Consider the following 15,600-nt stretch of genomic DNA (forward strand, 5'->3'; position numbering starts at 1 on the left):
GTGGGATTCCAACTTCAACGAAACAAAAACCAAAGGAGACAATGCGACAAAAGGTCCCGTAAAAGAAGAAATCATATTTGAATTGTGCATGGCCCACCCTGATTTGCTTCAATAAATCAAGATAAAGCAATTTCTCTATAACTCTTTTTTTTTAAATACTTTTTCATCAAGTCCATTTGTTTCATTACAATAACTTCACTTTAAAGTTTACATTGTGCCCTGGTATCTAGTGAAGATGTTGAAAATAGTACTCATTTATACAAAAACACTTTCCTATGTACACAGGGTTTCTATTGATGGAATGAAACGATGTCAGACTGTGTAGCAGTGGGAAGAAGGGCTCTCTCATTGGTTGAGCCAAACATTTCAGGGGGATGCCAAGTTTACACCTCAAATCGGTCAGGTTCAAAGTTCAAAGTGTGTCCCTCGTGTGAAAAATCCACCCCGTGACATGCATGTGTCAGGAGAATAAAACATGTCAAGGCCACGGTTGAGAGGAAAATGGAAGAAAAGCGTCAAAAGCGATTCCTGCGGTCGATTACAGTGGTCCCTCGCGATATTGCGGTTGACCTTTTGCGGACTCGCTACATTGACGATTTTTTTTTTTTCCGAGTGCAATTTTGCATGCTGTTTTTGTACAACGTAGGAATCCGCATTGCATCCGGCATCCTGAATGGCTAAAGTACCCTCGAGCAATTTGAATCCATCGACACCATGCTATGTATCCCGCACAATCAACAATTCATAGTAATAATAATAATAATAGTAATAATACGGTCTACTTATTTTTCTTGCAAAGGTTTGAACTTTAATCAAGAGAGAAATATGAGAAAATGTTAACAGTGAGGTTTACAGCCTTAAAACAGTGTCATATTTGTATTTTCTTTCTTTTAAGTAACCCAGTGATAAACGAGGGACCACTGTAAATGGAACTTTTGTTCAGCCACTGGAGGGAACAATGTATTAGGAATGAGCTTCATGAATATTTTCATCAAATTTGGTCAATCATGCAGAAGTTGAGTGATAAAACTTCCATAGGCTATTACAAAGGATCACGGAGTTTTTCTTGTTGGAGCGATATGAACATTTTTTACCAGCAGATGGTGTAAAACAGTAATCCAGATTCCATAAAGTTTGCTTCCAAAACGGCTACGTCAGTGACTCTCAAACATTTGACACCAAACTCCACCTCGAAAAAAAAAAAAAAATCCCTCGCTTTCCAAGTAGACCACCATAACGAATGAAATAACGTTAGTGATTTGCTTTTTATTTCTAAAGAGTAGATGCAATGTAACATTATGCAGAATTTTAACATTAACACTGTGCTCCATTAGAAGAAAAGAAAAAAAAACGGTAGTTTAATTACGTAAATGTATGACACGGTATTAAAAACAAAAATAATTAAAAACAAGTTTTAAAGATTAAATGCAAATGTATTGTACTCACAGGTTAAATACAACTGAACACCACCGAAGAAATGCACTGTACTGGATTATTAAAAAATAAATAATAATCATAATTTAAATTCAATATTTCTTTCTTCGACCACTAGAGGGAGTCCTCATACCACGAGTGCATGTACTGAGAACTACCGGGCTACAGGAATAAATAAAAATAAAAATAAATCATTTTTTTAAGTAGCGCTTCAATGTTTTGTAAGGCAAATTTTATTGGTTCATTTAGGGAGTGGGGGGTGGGATTAAAGAACAAAATAAAATAATAAAAATAAACTAATTTAAACATAAATATGGGAAACACTGTACATCAATGGTGACCATCCTTTTTTTTTTGTTGTTTGTGTACCCCCGAAGCTTTTTGTCATTACCGCCTTACACACATATATGTTGTGATGCTCCCAAGGTGGAATGTAACATAAATGATTACCAAATGGAAATCTTTTTTTTTCTCCTCAACATGAACATTTAACTCGAAGGCAGTGTCTTCTTTTTAACGATTAAGCTATGAATTAAAATAAAAAAATAAAAATAAACCTGCCTTCGTTGTATATAACTCTTCTTTTATTTAGGACAAAAACTTTGCTCGTTTGAATAAAGTTACCTTTAAACGGGCGCTTAAACTTTCAACATAAGGAACAATACACTGAGCAAGAATAGTATTCAGACCCATAACAATTGCAGTTTTACTTTCTTTTCATCCGTCATTTGAGCTTTAATGAGACACTTGAGTTGACATGCGCCTGTTGTGCTTTTTGGCTCAGCTGTTCCGCACAGATTTTTCATCTGGGAAATATATTTTTCAAGGTTTCCATGTGTGCCCTGCAATATGCTCATGTACGTACCCCTTGTTGGGAAACACGGCTGTAAATCTGTTTCATTAGACACCGACAATCCATCATATAGTACAATGAACGTATTAAAAGATGAAGTTATGGTTCAGTTATGAATCTAAGAGGGCAGACTTTCCCATAAGAGACGTCGGATTTCCTTTGAGCAAACTGACATAAGATCAGTGTCTCGTGGCAACTTGACTGGTCGCACAAGTTTAGCCCCAACCCTCCAATACGCGTGCGATAGAAAGGTAAACAGGCTAGCTACAGTTAGTTTTCTGCGAAAAGTACATGACGAAGTGGAAATTTAAAGGCCAAAAAAGTCGAGTTGGGCGTGATGGCATCAAGTCGGTGAACACAACTTTCAAAGGAACAACTCACTCACTTACTATCGGGCGGATATAAAAGTCTCCAAAAAGCTATTCAAATGTCAGGCTTTTGTGATATAAAAAAAAAAAATTGGATATAAAAGTCTACAAACCTCTATTCAAATGCCAGGCTTTTGTGAGATTAAAAAAAAAAGAGGAGATAAACAATGTGACCGATAACTATCCATCCATCCATCAATTTTCTAATCTGTTTATCCTCACAAGGGTCGCCGGAGCCTATCCCGGCTGTTTTCAGGCAGTAGGCAGGGGACACCCTGAACCGGTTGCCAGCCAATCATAGGGCACACAGAGACGAACAACCATTCACACTCACACTCTCACCTAGGGACAATTTGGAGTATTCAATCAGCCTGCCATGCATGTTTTTGGAATGTGGGAAAACCGACACAGGTACGGGGAGAACATACAAACTCCACACAGGATGGCCGGAACCGGGATTGAACCCATGACCTCTGCACTGTGAGGTCGATACGCCACCATTTATTATCATATTCCGAATTTGCACCTGAATGGTAAAAGGGGTAAAACAAAAAGAATTGAGGGGCTGGGGGGAGGTATCATGGTCATCAATCATGCCCCCCACTCACATGTACTCACTCTCGTCTTGTCAGGCATTCATTGTTGTAATTGGGTCTTGCCAGGTTACCTGTAACCAGTGCAATTGAATGAAAGGGGGTGTCACAAAAAACTTGGCATTTGAACAAATGTGTAGACATTTTCCATCCAGCGTATGCTCTGCTCTTGTTTTCACACATTTTCATTCTTTCTCAACACTGAGCTCACCACACACGGTTTGTTTTCTACCTCGCAACACAATCTCACACCACGACCGAACTGTGCTTTGTCTTCCAAAGCCGCGTCCACGTGCAGCCTGAATCGCAAAGGGGGAGAGACAGAAGGCAGCGCCTCAACATCCTTCCATTTTTTTCCCCTCGAGGCTGGGACACTTGTGCTACCCGTTAAAGTCACTCGCATCTTTGTCATTTCTTTCTTTTCTCTTTCGGAGCGATTGTCATGTGATCTTTTCTAATATATTTTCAATTTGTGGGGCTTTAATAGCTATTTTTTTCTCAATAGTCATATATTTGCTATATATTTGAATAGAAATATATATATGTACATATATATATCGATATATATATATATTTTTAAAAACAAACATATACATCTTTTTCTATTGCGAGAGTCCTGATCTTGGTTACGTTTGATCATTGCAAAACATTTGGAGCAACTCCATTTTAAAATGTTTTATTTTATTTTAATCCTAACTGATTCTTTATTATGGGATGATGCTTTGGGGGGAATAAATTGCGATGAACTCAAAAGTCAGTCAGATAAAGAGGTACAGCACCATGCATAAAGCTAAACTAATACACGGAGGCGTCGTCTCTTTTGTGTTCGCTAACTCAGCATTCCAAGGCTGTGTTCAGAATCATTCGGTCATGCGCCGCTTCCCCATCGCTATACAATGTTCCTCCCCATATTCTCTCATTTAGAAGGGAAACCTATCCTCAAACCAAAACTTTTATCATAAATACAGGAAGTATTGCTTTGGCGCCATCTTGTGGCATCTTGGTGCCAAGAAAGTATGTTGAGGTGTCGTGACGAGCTTTTATTATTTCAGGCCATAGCCAAAAGTAGAGATTCGCTCATAGTTCATGCTATCTATAGCCAATTGTATTATTATTATTAGCGTTACATTTTATAGTTGGGGTAATCAAATACATTCATTCTTTAAATGAAAAATGTTCCAGACAAACCACAATTCCAAGAAAGTTGGTACGTGAGTAAAATGTATTGTAAATAAAAACGAAATACAATGACTTCCTTTTCAACTTTCAATTGAACACACTAACTACAAAGACCAGATATTTATTGTAAACTAATGAACATGATTGTTTTTCTTTTTTTTTGGGGGGGGGGATTATCTTATTTTGGATTTGGTGCATGTAACACATGAAAAAATGCTGGGGCAGGAGCAAAAGAGTGGTAAAGTTGAGGAATGCTAAAAAAAAAATAATTAAAAAAAACACCCATTTGGAAAAGCTGGTTGTGGTCTGTTGAGTCCGCACCAAATTTTTTTTTTTTCGAAATTATGGTTGTGTCCTCCAGATCAAAGAGGAAAAGGACCATCGAAATTTACATCAGCACAATGTTCAAAAGCCACGGAGGATCTGTGATAGTGTAGTGGTGTGTTAGTGCCCATGGCATGGGTAACTTGCATACTTGTAAAAATACCACTAATGCTGAAAGGTACACATTGAGGTTTTGGAGCAATATTATGCTGACATCCAAGCAACATCTTATTCAGGGATGTCAGCGCTTACTTCAGAAAAGACGATGCCAAACCACATTCCGCACGTGTTAGAAACAGTGCGGCTTCATAGTCAATGAGTGTTAGCACTCGACTGGCCTGCCGGCAGTCAAGACCTGTCTCCCATTGGAAATGGGTGTTACAATATGAAGCGTAAAACACAACAAAAGAGACCGTGGACAGTTGGGCAACTGAAGTTGCACATCAAGCAAGAATTGGAAAGAATTCCACCGACAAAGCCTCAATATTGTGCATTCTCAGTTCCCACTGACTTATTGGGTGTTGTTAAAAGGAAAAGTGACGCCACAGTGGTAAAGATCCCCTGTCCCTGCTACTTTGGAAAATGTTGCAGGCGTCAAATGTAAAATAAATAAATATTACGGAAAAACAAAACAATCAAGTTGATCAGTTTTAACATGAAATATCTGTCTTTGTTATGTATTCAATTCACTATAGGGCATTGTATTCTGTTCTGCTTTCTGTTTTACACAACATCCCAACTTCTTTGGAATTGGGCTTTGTAATAAACTCGAGCACTCGTTTTTGTCATAATTTTGTTTGATGCCGTATCTTGAGGTTTTATGTATCTTGGCTTAGTGAGGGGTCGGGAAACACCGGTTAACGGGATAATCTATACTCACTACGTATTTGACAGCACTACAAAATGGTGAGCTGATTAAAAAGGGAGCCATTTGGGAACACAGCCCAATTGTCTGTCTGCTCTACATATTTGCTAAGCACAGTGACCCTGTATGGGATATGACGTCAGGGGATGTGAACGAAAGGATTCCTTGTAAAATAACCACAGCACGGACGAATGATTGTGGCTCCTTGAAGAACCATACGCGTTACTTGTTAACCCTTGCCTTTCTTTCAATTGCAAACAAGATCATCATTAAAAAATAAATTCAAAATGCAGCTCCCTAAATACGAAATGGACTGTGGGTTTTAGTGTTTGGACGCTTCAGCATACAGATTGACTTTTAAAAAGGTCCGCCGTTGTTGTGTGCCTGCCACACGTGCACATGTACGTATATATTTACACATATACACCCACGCGCGCGCGCAGCGTAGGTTTGAGAATCTGCACATGTGAGATTATATTTCAAGGATTAGTAATCGCCGGGAATGAGTATTCCCTCGCTGGCAGGTTTCTTGTAGGTTCCAGGATACATGTATGCAAAAGACATTTCATGGCGCAAACGCCATCAAATCGGGTGGCTAATGCATAACAGTAAAAGCATCCCGCTGTGGTGCAATGCCGTGATATGAGTTCCTTTGCACCTAAAACATAACCGGCATGAAATTCAAGCAACCACCTCCTTCAGCCCATGAAGAGGATTTTGTGCATACGTTGGATGGGGGGAGGGGGGGGGTCAATGAGCGGGGGTCAAAGCCGACAAATAAATGATACGCGTTTTGACAAGTGGTGTCTTAAAGAGATGCGGGAGAAACACAAACAGGCCGAAAGAAAGGCAACCCACTGTGCTGTGGAGACCGCCCAACTCCTCCATACTGCAGTGTTCATGGGAGCCCCAGCAGCCCCCTTCGGCCCGGCATAGCACAGGCACCTACGGGTGAGGAGCCGGGGCTTGGTGTTTTCTTCACCCCACATTTGACCGCTAATCTTTTTAGTTAGCCGCCACAATGTCAGGCTACACCAGTGTGTACGACTTAGAGTAGGCCCCGGCGCCCCCATCCCTCTGCTTCTGTAGTCTGCCTAGGCCTGACGAGCTGCTCTCCAAAAGAGAGTCTCTGGAACCTCCCATCTTAGAGGAAGAGGAGGAGGAGGCGCCACCAGGCGTGCCTCCTGTGGCCCCCACAGCCCCACCGGAGGATGATGATGAGCCAGCGGCAGCGGCGGCGGTAGCTGCCGCCGCCGCCGCGGCGCTCTGAGCCCCCGTGGCCGAGGAGCCCGGCATGGTGACAGTCCTCTGGGGAAGGGTGGAGCTGCTAGAGCTGGCGGACATGCCTCCACCTCCAGAAGCTCCTCCGGCAGACGCCCCGGAAGACGTCAGGTTGGACAGGCCAGAGTGGCCCATGGTTAGGGCCTGCTGCTTTGTCGAGTCCATAGTCATATGACGGCCCTGGGTGTGGTAGGTACGCTGGGCCAGGCCGCGGATGGAGGCTTCGCGCGGGGGGACCACTGGGCATGGGTCATGATGGTCGGACTGCTTTCGGAAGAAGGGGTCTGACTTCATGTAGAGGGGGATGTTGCAGTAGTCACCTGAAGGGGACAAGTCAAGCAAAAATTGAAAAAAGTCAAATAAACTGATGGGTCCATGAGGCGTCATGAAGCGTGTTGACACAATGACACACTGTGTTGACTCTGACTCTCTCTCTGTCTGTCTGTCTCTCTCTGTCTCTCTCTCTCTGTGTGTGTGTGTGTGTGTCTCTCTCTCTCTCTCTCTCTCTCTCTCTCTCTCTCTCTCTCTCTCTCTCTCTCTCTCTCTCACAAAGTTGTTGTCGGAATGCGTCACGGTCACCCGTTTCTCCCCGTCCGCTTACAGTAAAATGACAATGACATTATTTAAAACAAGTTTTGCTCTGTCTTTTTTTTCTCATTCTGGGATTTATATTGGTAACTCAGTTCGCAAACATTGTGGTTTTGTTAAAAAAAATAATCGCACTAAAAAAATAATAGCATTAAGCTAGCTGACCTTCCGAAGTTACAAAAGGTTCCTGTTTTAAAACTACAATTTTATTTTTAGTCTTTCTGTACAGGTCTTAGTTTGACAGCAAACTTTTACTACCGTAGTAGTCGCACTAAACAGCTTGAAACCTCTTTTTGGAAGAATTTGTTCACCATTGACCAAACTACAGCTTATGTTACACTTGCTTGCTGGTGAAGTAAGTGGAGTTTGCTGCCGCCATGCAGTGTTAATATATGCAAATTTTAACGAAAGGCACTTGCAATCCAAGACATCACTGTAATTATTTTTACTTCTTAAAGAAAAAGACTTACTCTTGGCGCGGTGCGGGATGGGCACGGCTACATTCTTGCCGCGATCATAGTCCTGGGGCTTGGGCGGCGAGGCGGTGAAGCGGCAGATGCCGGGCTCTGATGGCGTGCTCATGGACGTCATGCTGTCGGCGTTGTCGTTGGTGCCTGTGGTCATCTGGTCGGACGAGCTGTCGGAGATGAAGCACTCGGTGATCTCGAATTTGGCGTGCTGAAGGTGCTCCTCCAGCTTGGCGTGCTCGTACGCCCTGGCCAACTCCTCGTAGGTGGACGAGGCGCTCTCCGTCGACACCATGCTGTTACGACCCTTATCTGTGGAAATGATACAAGATAAGGACAGCATCACAAAAATATCTGGCCGCTGCATTCGTGAAATATTTTTGAACGTTTTGAATAATTCGATGCAGCTACATATGTGGCAACAGTTTTTGTTCCAGCATAAATGTCGGGGGTCCTTGGTTTTTATGTCAGAGTATTCGGCGTCTAAGAGTGCTGCACCCATGTAAAAATCAAATCACAGATATCAAAATTTTCCCCTTGGTATGCAGGTGCCACAGAGTGACAAGGGGTGGCCTTAGCCAACTCTGGCCACCCTGTAGCGCCGCCCTTGCCAGCATTTTTCTGAGAATGTTACATGACATCGTCGTCAAATTTGGGACACAAAATGGTCCTAAATGACGACCTGCTTCAGGTCTTCAGCCCACCCAAATACTTCAACTCAATATACTGGGCGAACATAATCAGCTCAAAATCCACAACTAGGGGTTAAAAAAAAACCCAAAACAAAAAAAAAAAAACACATTTTTACTGCATAGAGAAGGCAAAATTAATTCCACTTGGAAAGGTTATTGTGCATTTCACTGAAATTTCACTCGAGAGCGCAAAATCGTTAAGGTGACACAAATGGTGCCGCGTAGTGGTAGTTCACTGTCGCCCGTGTGCCAACCTGTGTCCTGCGAGAGGCTGGCGCTGTAGCTGTCGCTCTCAGTGACGGTGATACCGTGTTGCGAGCTGACCGTGCGCCAGTCCGAGGCGAGAACGCGGGCCGGCGTGGAAGCCTGACACTTGGTCAGAGTCCACTGACTGGAGTAGCGGTTCCTGATGCTGTGGGCGGATTTGACGCTCTTCCTCGAAACCGGATCTGGCAAGTGAACGTAGAGGACGTTTCAAATCAGGGACCGACATTTGCCAAACGGGACACTTAATTAAGAGACTTCTGGTGGGGGTTCAGCAAACCAGGAAGACATGTGGGTCATATCGACACTTGCATTATCACTCACTGCTTCAGTTAGTTCAAGTTTGTCTCAGACGGTGAGAAGGCCCAACGAGGAGAAGGATCACTTACTGGTTCCTGGTCTGATGTCTGACATGTCAATCAAAGGACCAGTGTTCTGGATGAGAGCAGGGTGGTGAACGGACACACCTGCGCAGAAGCTTTGCGGGTTCCCAGTCTGATTGAACTCCGTGTCGGTCACAGGTATGGTGGCCTTGTCCTCGCCTGTCCGAGAGGCAGGAAACGGCTTCGATAAGCGAGTCCTGTGTTTATTATTCCTGCGACATGCTCACAGATGCAAGCACAACAACACTCTGTCTCTCTCGCTCGCTCTTTCTGCCTTCCTCTCACCGATCTGCTTGATGCCCTCTTTGTCTTCGATCAGCAGCTGCACTCTCGGGATGTCGATGTGCAAGCGCGGGCCCTGAGGCGGCCCCTTCACCGGGGTGTCAAAGCTTCGGTTGTTTTTACTGCTCCACACACACACGGACAGACATTCACAGTGTTAGGATTGGACCAAAACGTTCGGGTTCTGCGTGTGCATTTGGGAGGCTGATATGAAGACCAAGAGTCGAAGTTATAGCTTACCTGATCAGCATCTCTGCCAGGCTTTTGGCATCTAGAAAGAAAAACACATGATTATTTTTCCCCCCAGTTTTCATATAAAGGATTTATTTTGGGGGGAAAAAAACTAAACAAAACAAAAGCTTGCTAAAATGAAACTTTACTTCGAAATGTGGCAGCACAAGTCCTTTAAAAATGTTATCATGTTTATGTCTTATCTCAACAACAACAACAACAACAACAAATTCACACTTTAGCCATAACTTTGCCACATGAACCTGTCTCGGAAAAAAAAAAAAAAAAGAATTCCACATGTCACACAGTCCATTGGATCGTCATCATGCAGGTCCTCTGCAGGCAATGGGAAGACAAAAACTAAGTTCACTTATTTATTTTTCTATGTATCTTGGCACAGTCCTGTTCCCCAAATTATTTCATTGATGTAATTTGTTTATAGTGCTTTTTTTTTGACTCACTGTAATGGGTTTAGTGTGGAAGTGTTATGTGGCTACATTGAACATATTTGCTAATTCTGTACTAAAAACTCACTTCTGGTACTTTCAGTCCAGTTATTCAAATGAGGAGTTTCAATACAATAAAAAAATGACCTAAATAAAGTTGCCTATGATGGGCCAATTCCTAATTTGACTCGTTTAATTACCAGATTTAGAGGTGAAGAAAGAAAGGTAAGATAATATTGAGGGAGTTACAACAAACAAATGGCCAAGAAGCTTCTGGAGATGTTCAAAGGGGCTTTTTGCATAAAATTGAATTTGCTAAATGTAGAATTTGTATTTTATGGGGGTTAACCTTGATTTTAGCCTCTCTGTCACCACACGCATTGCAAACCGATTAGATTTGAAGTTTCACCCCTCTAGAGAATGTTGACATTGAGAGTTCATGTGGGAGGAGGAGTGTCTTAAAATGGGAAGGTAGTAGAATTAAAAAAACTACACAGGAAGCTGTAACAAACAACACAAAACGAATAAAACAAAAAAACCTCCTTGGCAGAGGTAAAACTACATTCCAAAATCTGTTTGAAGTCAGCTCCCGCTTCAGGCTGTTTTGTTCTTATTGCCAACTCATCACACTCGCACGTCCTACTAGTTTACTTCTCTTCTCACCTCGCAGTCGCTTCAGCCTCTTTTCTTTACGTTTCTTGCGGACAATGAAGAGGAGCGCCACGCCAAGAGTGACCAGGATCACTGGACAGCCGATAGAAAACAGTTTCTTGACGTCGTCATTCTTTTCCAAGGGGGACTTGATGGGGGGAATTGTGCCTGAGGGGAAAAAAAAAAATGTTTTAAATGTAAAAAGCAGGGATGACGATCAAATCGGACAGTATGATGTTCAAGTGACATCAATGACGCAGGCCATCAACTCACTGCCGTCGTAATCCAGTGTTGCAAACTGGGAGCTCTGGTTGCCACAGCCAGCACTGTTACAGGCTTTCATCTTCAGCTCGTACCAGGTGGCCTCTCGCAGCTCAGCCAGGAACACTTCTTTGGTGGCATTGGTGCGCACATTCTGCCATGCCCACGTACCTGGAGCGATGCGGCCACATTAAGGCATTCACCGTTAGATTTTTTTTTTTTTTTTTGCCCCCAAGAATGGAAATGGCTCACCTTTTGGACGAAATTCGAGTGTCACAGCACCAATCGGACAGCCCCCGCTGGCCCAGCCTTGCAGATTGAGGCGGGCGTGACTGGAGTTAATGTGAGTGAAAACGGGTTGGTCCTTGTTGAACTGGGGTTCTGGAAATCACCATAGATCACAGTTATTTACAGATTCTGGGTAGTAGTGCTGAACGATTTTGAAAGACATCTCATTGCCATATTTTCGTCTCAACATTAATTTTGCCAGTCAGCTGGGATAGGCTCCAGCACTTTCTCGCAACCCTGTTTGGGATAAGCGGTGTTGAAAATGGATCGATCGATAGATGGATGGATAAGTATTTTGGTTTTATATGTTAGGATTACGCAAAAATAAAGGCAACAGAACTGTGAATTAATATGGAGAAGTTATCTACTTCAATTAGAGTTGTTAACTTACTAAACACTTTAACTTGCAGTCTTTAAAGTGTTCACTATGACATTTTCACAAAATTCTACCAAACAAGTGTGCTGACAAGGTGGACATTTTTGGCGAACATGTTTCCGTTAGCAAGTTGACGGTGTGTGCCTATTTAACACAAACAATACTTTTGGAACATCCAAAAGTTTTTTTGCTGTCTCGAGTGATATTTCACAATGACACAGGGGACATGTGTCATCCAGCTACATATATGCTACTGTTTTAGCTTCCACTGATGAAAGACAAAAATGCTGGTCGCAGTGCCATTTAAAAACTTCAGAGTGTTCCTTAAAGGGCAGTTACCCTTTCATGACAGGGTGAACAGCAATTTCAAGGACACATGCAAAATGTTAAAGATGACCGTGAAAACAAAAGATACATTTTAGTGAAATAAAATGACTTCTTGAGGACAACCATGTTGAATAAATAATTTGATTTCATTTTCATCACTTATTACATACAGCAGTGTTCGCAACTCACTTACATCCAATGGGAAAAAATGCATAGAATGAAGTAAATTTCTACTGATATGTGTGCAAAAGTTTGGCCATTTATAATAAGACCTTGGAGTTTCACTAATTGTAATGATGCCTGAGAAGGACACCTAAACACTTTATAGCAGGGGTCCCCAATCTTTTTTGCTCCACGGACCGGTTTATGTCAGACAATATTTTCATGGACCGGCATTTAAGGTGTGGCGGATAAATACTACAAAATAATATGCTAAGAGCTGCATGAACACTGTGGTGTTTTCGAGAGATAATAATAAACACGAGGAGCGTCTAATCTGGCCGCAACACTCTGATCGCCATGGTAATGTTTAATGCCTTCAAAATACGATACAACGCAAATTCAAAGTGCATGAAAATGTCAACTCACCACAATGCTGAATCAGTGCGAGCCCCGAGCTTGATTTTCTGCAACCGGGCGGTCCCATCTCGGGGTAATAGGAGACACTGACACCTGAAGTGTGTGCTTTATGTCGAGTCTTCTTGTAATTTTGTTTTAGTCGCCGTTGCTGCCCAAAACCCCCGCCTCACACAGGTAGCATGTCGGAAATAGCAACAATGCTATTGTGGCGATCTCAGAGTATTCAGCCATAACTTCAATCCAGAACACCGGCAGAGTTGTTGTCTCGAACGTACTTTTAAGGCCGCCGTCATTTGCAATCCCCAGTGGTTTATTTTACTCATTTAGCAAGCTCCGGCGTTTTGTTTTTAGCATAATGAGTCACGTGACGGAGTAGCGTGGTTTGACGTGCGTCAAGAGTGACACAGACGGATGTAACGGAGAATCGGGTAATTTTTCAAAATAAAATATATTTCGTATTCCAAAATAAATACAACGGAATTAATGGAAGTTCTTATTGTGCGGCCCAGTACCAAACGCCCCGCGGACCGGTAGTTGGGGACCCCTGCTTTATAGTGATGTTCACTCAAATTTATTTGAGGTACTGTATCCCGCAGATGGCAGTTTTCTAGTTTCAGTCTATCAAGATGAAATGTGATTTTTTGTTTTTTTGACAGAGCTTCTCTATTGGTCATAACTAGAAAGAATGGCTGACTAGTACACAGTTTAATCATTTTTTTCGCTGTTCTTTGAGGCGTGTCTCACCTCGGCCATGGGTCTTGGCCTCAATGATTTCGCTGATGCGTCCCGCTCCAACGCTGTTCTTCGCCGCCAGCTTGACTTTGTACCAGGTGCCGCAGCGTAGGTTGTCCAATTTAAAGGAGCGCTCGGTGGAGCTGATGAACACATCTTTCCACTCCTCTGTGTTGTCCACAGAGTACTGCAGCACAAAACCTGCGCACGGAGCACACAAAGTCTCGCATCCATCCATTACATTCATCACTTCCAAACTAACTGAGCATCCTTGGCTTTCATTTCGTCAAGTGATAAACACGGGTACGTCTACCTTCCACTAGGTGGCAGTATTAGTCTGTTGACCCCAAACAAAGCTCAGTTTGAAGGACGGCCTAATTTTCCGAGGTTACTTTAAAACCTCAAGAGTGGGATACTACTCAGAGAATCTTTGCTAATAAGGGTAAGGAATGTTTATTTATTTATGTTTTTAAATACATAACATGAAATCAGCTGCATAGAAGAGAAAACCTCTTCCGACCTCTCTGGTTAATATTTATGTGTATGTCTACCATCAACACTTTTTGTACTTGTTTATAATAATAATAATAATAATAATAATAATACATTTTATTTATAAGCGCCTTTCAAGACACCCAAGGACACTTTACAATCAGGAACAAAAACAATAAAACACAATGTTTACTTTTATTTTTCATACTGTATTCTTTAGTCTAGTGCATTGGGTTAATTTGTTGATCTATTAATTGGAGTAAAGTATACACACTTACTAGACAATCACTTAAGTATGTCTGCTCAAATGAACAAAATCCAATATGTTTCCTTTACAGTACATTGATAAAAAGAGGTTTTTCAGTAAAATCTCGCTCTATCAACCTTATGGTCAAGCTATTAACACAATTTTCCAACAAATTTGATCAAATTTGATATTAGATGAAGAAAAAGACCATATATTCATACCTCGAATAGAGCTTCCACCGTTATCTCCTGGTATCCAGGCCAGAGTGATGGAGGAAGTGGAGGTAGTGGACACAGTGAGCCGAGGCTGATCTGGGGGAACTGAACAGAAGACATACACAACGAATACAGCATATCCATAAAGTTTGGCGTTCAACTGCTCCCTCCACCAAAAATAAACAGCAGCCGATGCTGTCAGTTTGCCACCTTGCACTAAAAGATTGACGATGATGGTGTCAAAGCCCAGCGTGTTGGTGGCCGTGCAAGTGTAGTAGCCAGAATCTTCAGCTTTGACAGTGCGCAGCACCAGTGTGCCATTAGCCATGATCAGACGTTGTCCATCCAGAGACACCGGGATGGCTGTGTTCTCACTACCCGAGACAAACACAACACATTTTATACCACTGTTTGAATTGAAAGGCACCAATGACTCAATTCTGTGTTTTTTCTCACCTGTCTTTGGTCCATTTTATGGTTGGTGTTGGTTCGCCTACGGAGTTGCAAGGCAGCCGTACCTCTTTCATCCATGGAGTGGTCACCGTACCCCCAAATGATAGGATCTTAGCAGGGGCTGATTGAATATGGAAAAGAAGACATGAAGACTCTTTGGGCTCCAATTTCATACATACTGGCATATCTTGATTTTCATGCAGGGGCAGGCATGGTTGTGTTGGACATTCCGGCGGACCGAGGATGTATTTTATCACACGCCCCCTGCACACCTGACAATTTGGTGACTGAAAGTAGAATAGAGGGCTCCGTCCTTTTAGCAATTACCCACAATGCACTACCAGCGGCCATATTGGAGGGCTGTCATAAACAAGCCATACACGAGGTCTATTCGTGTATAGGAAAAGGACGGAGCCCTCTATATACTTTCGAACAGCTCAGAACAGGTTGAAGTTGCGGCACAGGTTGTGTAACGTAATTTTGGTGAATTTGGTTGAGGTGCAGGCCCACAGATTTTGTGCTCCACTCATACGTGTGGTGGATTGTATTTCATTCATAAATAGAACAACAGCTAACAGCTTCCATCTGACCCGCTGAATAATTGTAGAAAACAATTAATTGGATTTTTAAAACACCCTCCGGTCACAGCTGTGCAGGGAAATATGTGTGTGTGTGTGTGTGTGTGTGTGTGTGTGTGTGTGTGTGTGTGTGTGTGTGTGTGTGTGTGTG

General features: G+C 42.4%; 1 protein-coding gene across 2 annotated transcripts in view; it reads right to left on the bottom strand.

Annotated features, from left to right (window-relative positions):
• Positions 1-3,347: 3,347 nt before the first annotated feature.
• dscaml1 (Down syndrome cell adhesion molecule like 1) overlaps positions 3,348-15,600 on the bottom strand; it is a 104,870-nt gene continuing 92,617 nt past the window's right edge. Inside the window, exons 23-35 of one of the 2 annotated variants that reach the window (XM_019887705.1) lie at positions 14,875-14,992; positions 14,629-14,792; positions 14,425-14,523; positions 13,477-13,665; positions 11,415-11,543; positions 11,175-11,333; positions 10,914-11,069; positions 9,814-9,844; positions 9,577-9,695; positions 9,376-9,450; positions 8,899-9,093; positions 7,956-8,264; positions 3,348-7,217 (exon numbers count right to left, since the gene is read on the bottom strand). In XM_019887705.1, coding sequence (XP_019743264.1) covers positions 6,646-7,217; positions 7,956-8,264; positions 8,899-9,093; positions 9,376-9,450; positions 9,577-9,695; positions 9,814-9,844; positions 10,914-11,069; positions 11,175-11,333; positions 11,415-11,543; positions 13,477-13,665; positions 14,425-14,523; positions 14,629-14,792; positions 14,875-14,992 — 2,315 coding nt within the window. In that variant the 3' untranslated portion in view covers positions 3,348-6,645. Of the gene's footprint in view, positions 7,218-7,955; positions 8,265-8,898; positions 9,094-9,297; positions 9,451-9,576; positions 9,696-9,813; positions 9,845-10,913; positions 11,070-11,174; positions 11,334-11,414; positions 11,544-13,476; positions 13,666-14,424; positions 14,524-14,628; positions 14,793-14,874; positions 14,993-15,600 lie in introns of both variants that reach the window. The other variant, XM_019887704.1, reaches the window with a different exon arrangement.

This window comes from Hippocampus comes, unplaced genomic scaffold (assembly GCF_001891065.2).
Source record: "Hippocampus comes isolate QL1 unplaced genomic scaffold, H_comes_QL1_v1.1 scaffold6, whole genome shotgun sequence".
In the NCBI taxonomy this organism is placed as follows: Eukaryota; Metazoa; Chordata; class Actinopteri; order Syngnathiformes; family Syngnathidae; genus Hippocampus; species Hippocampus comes.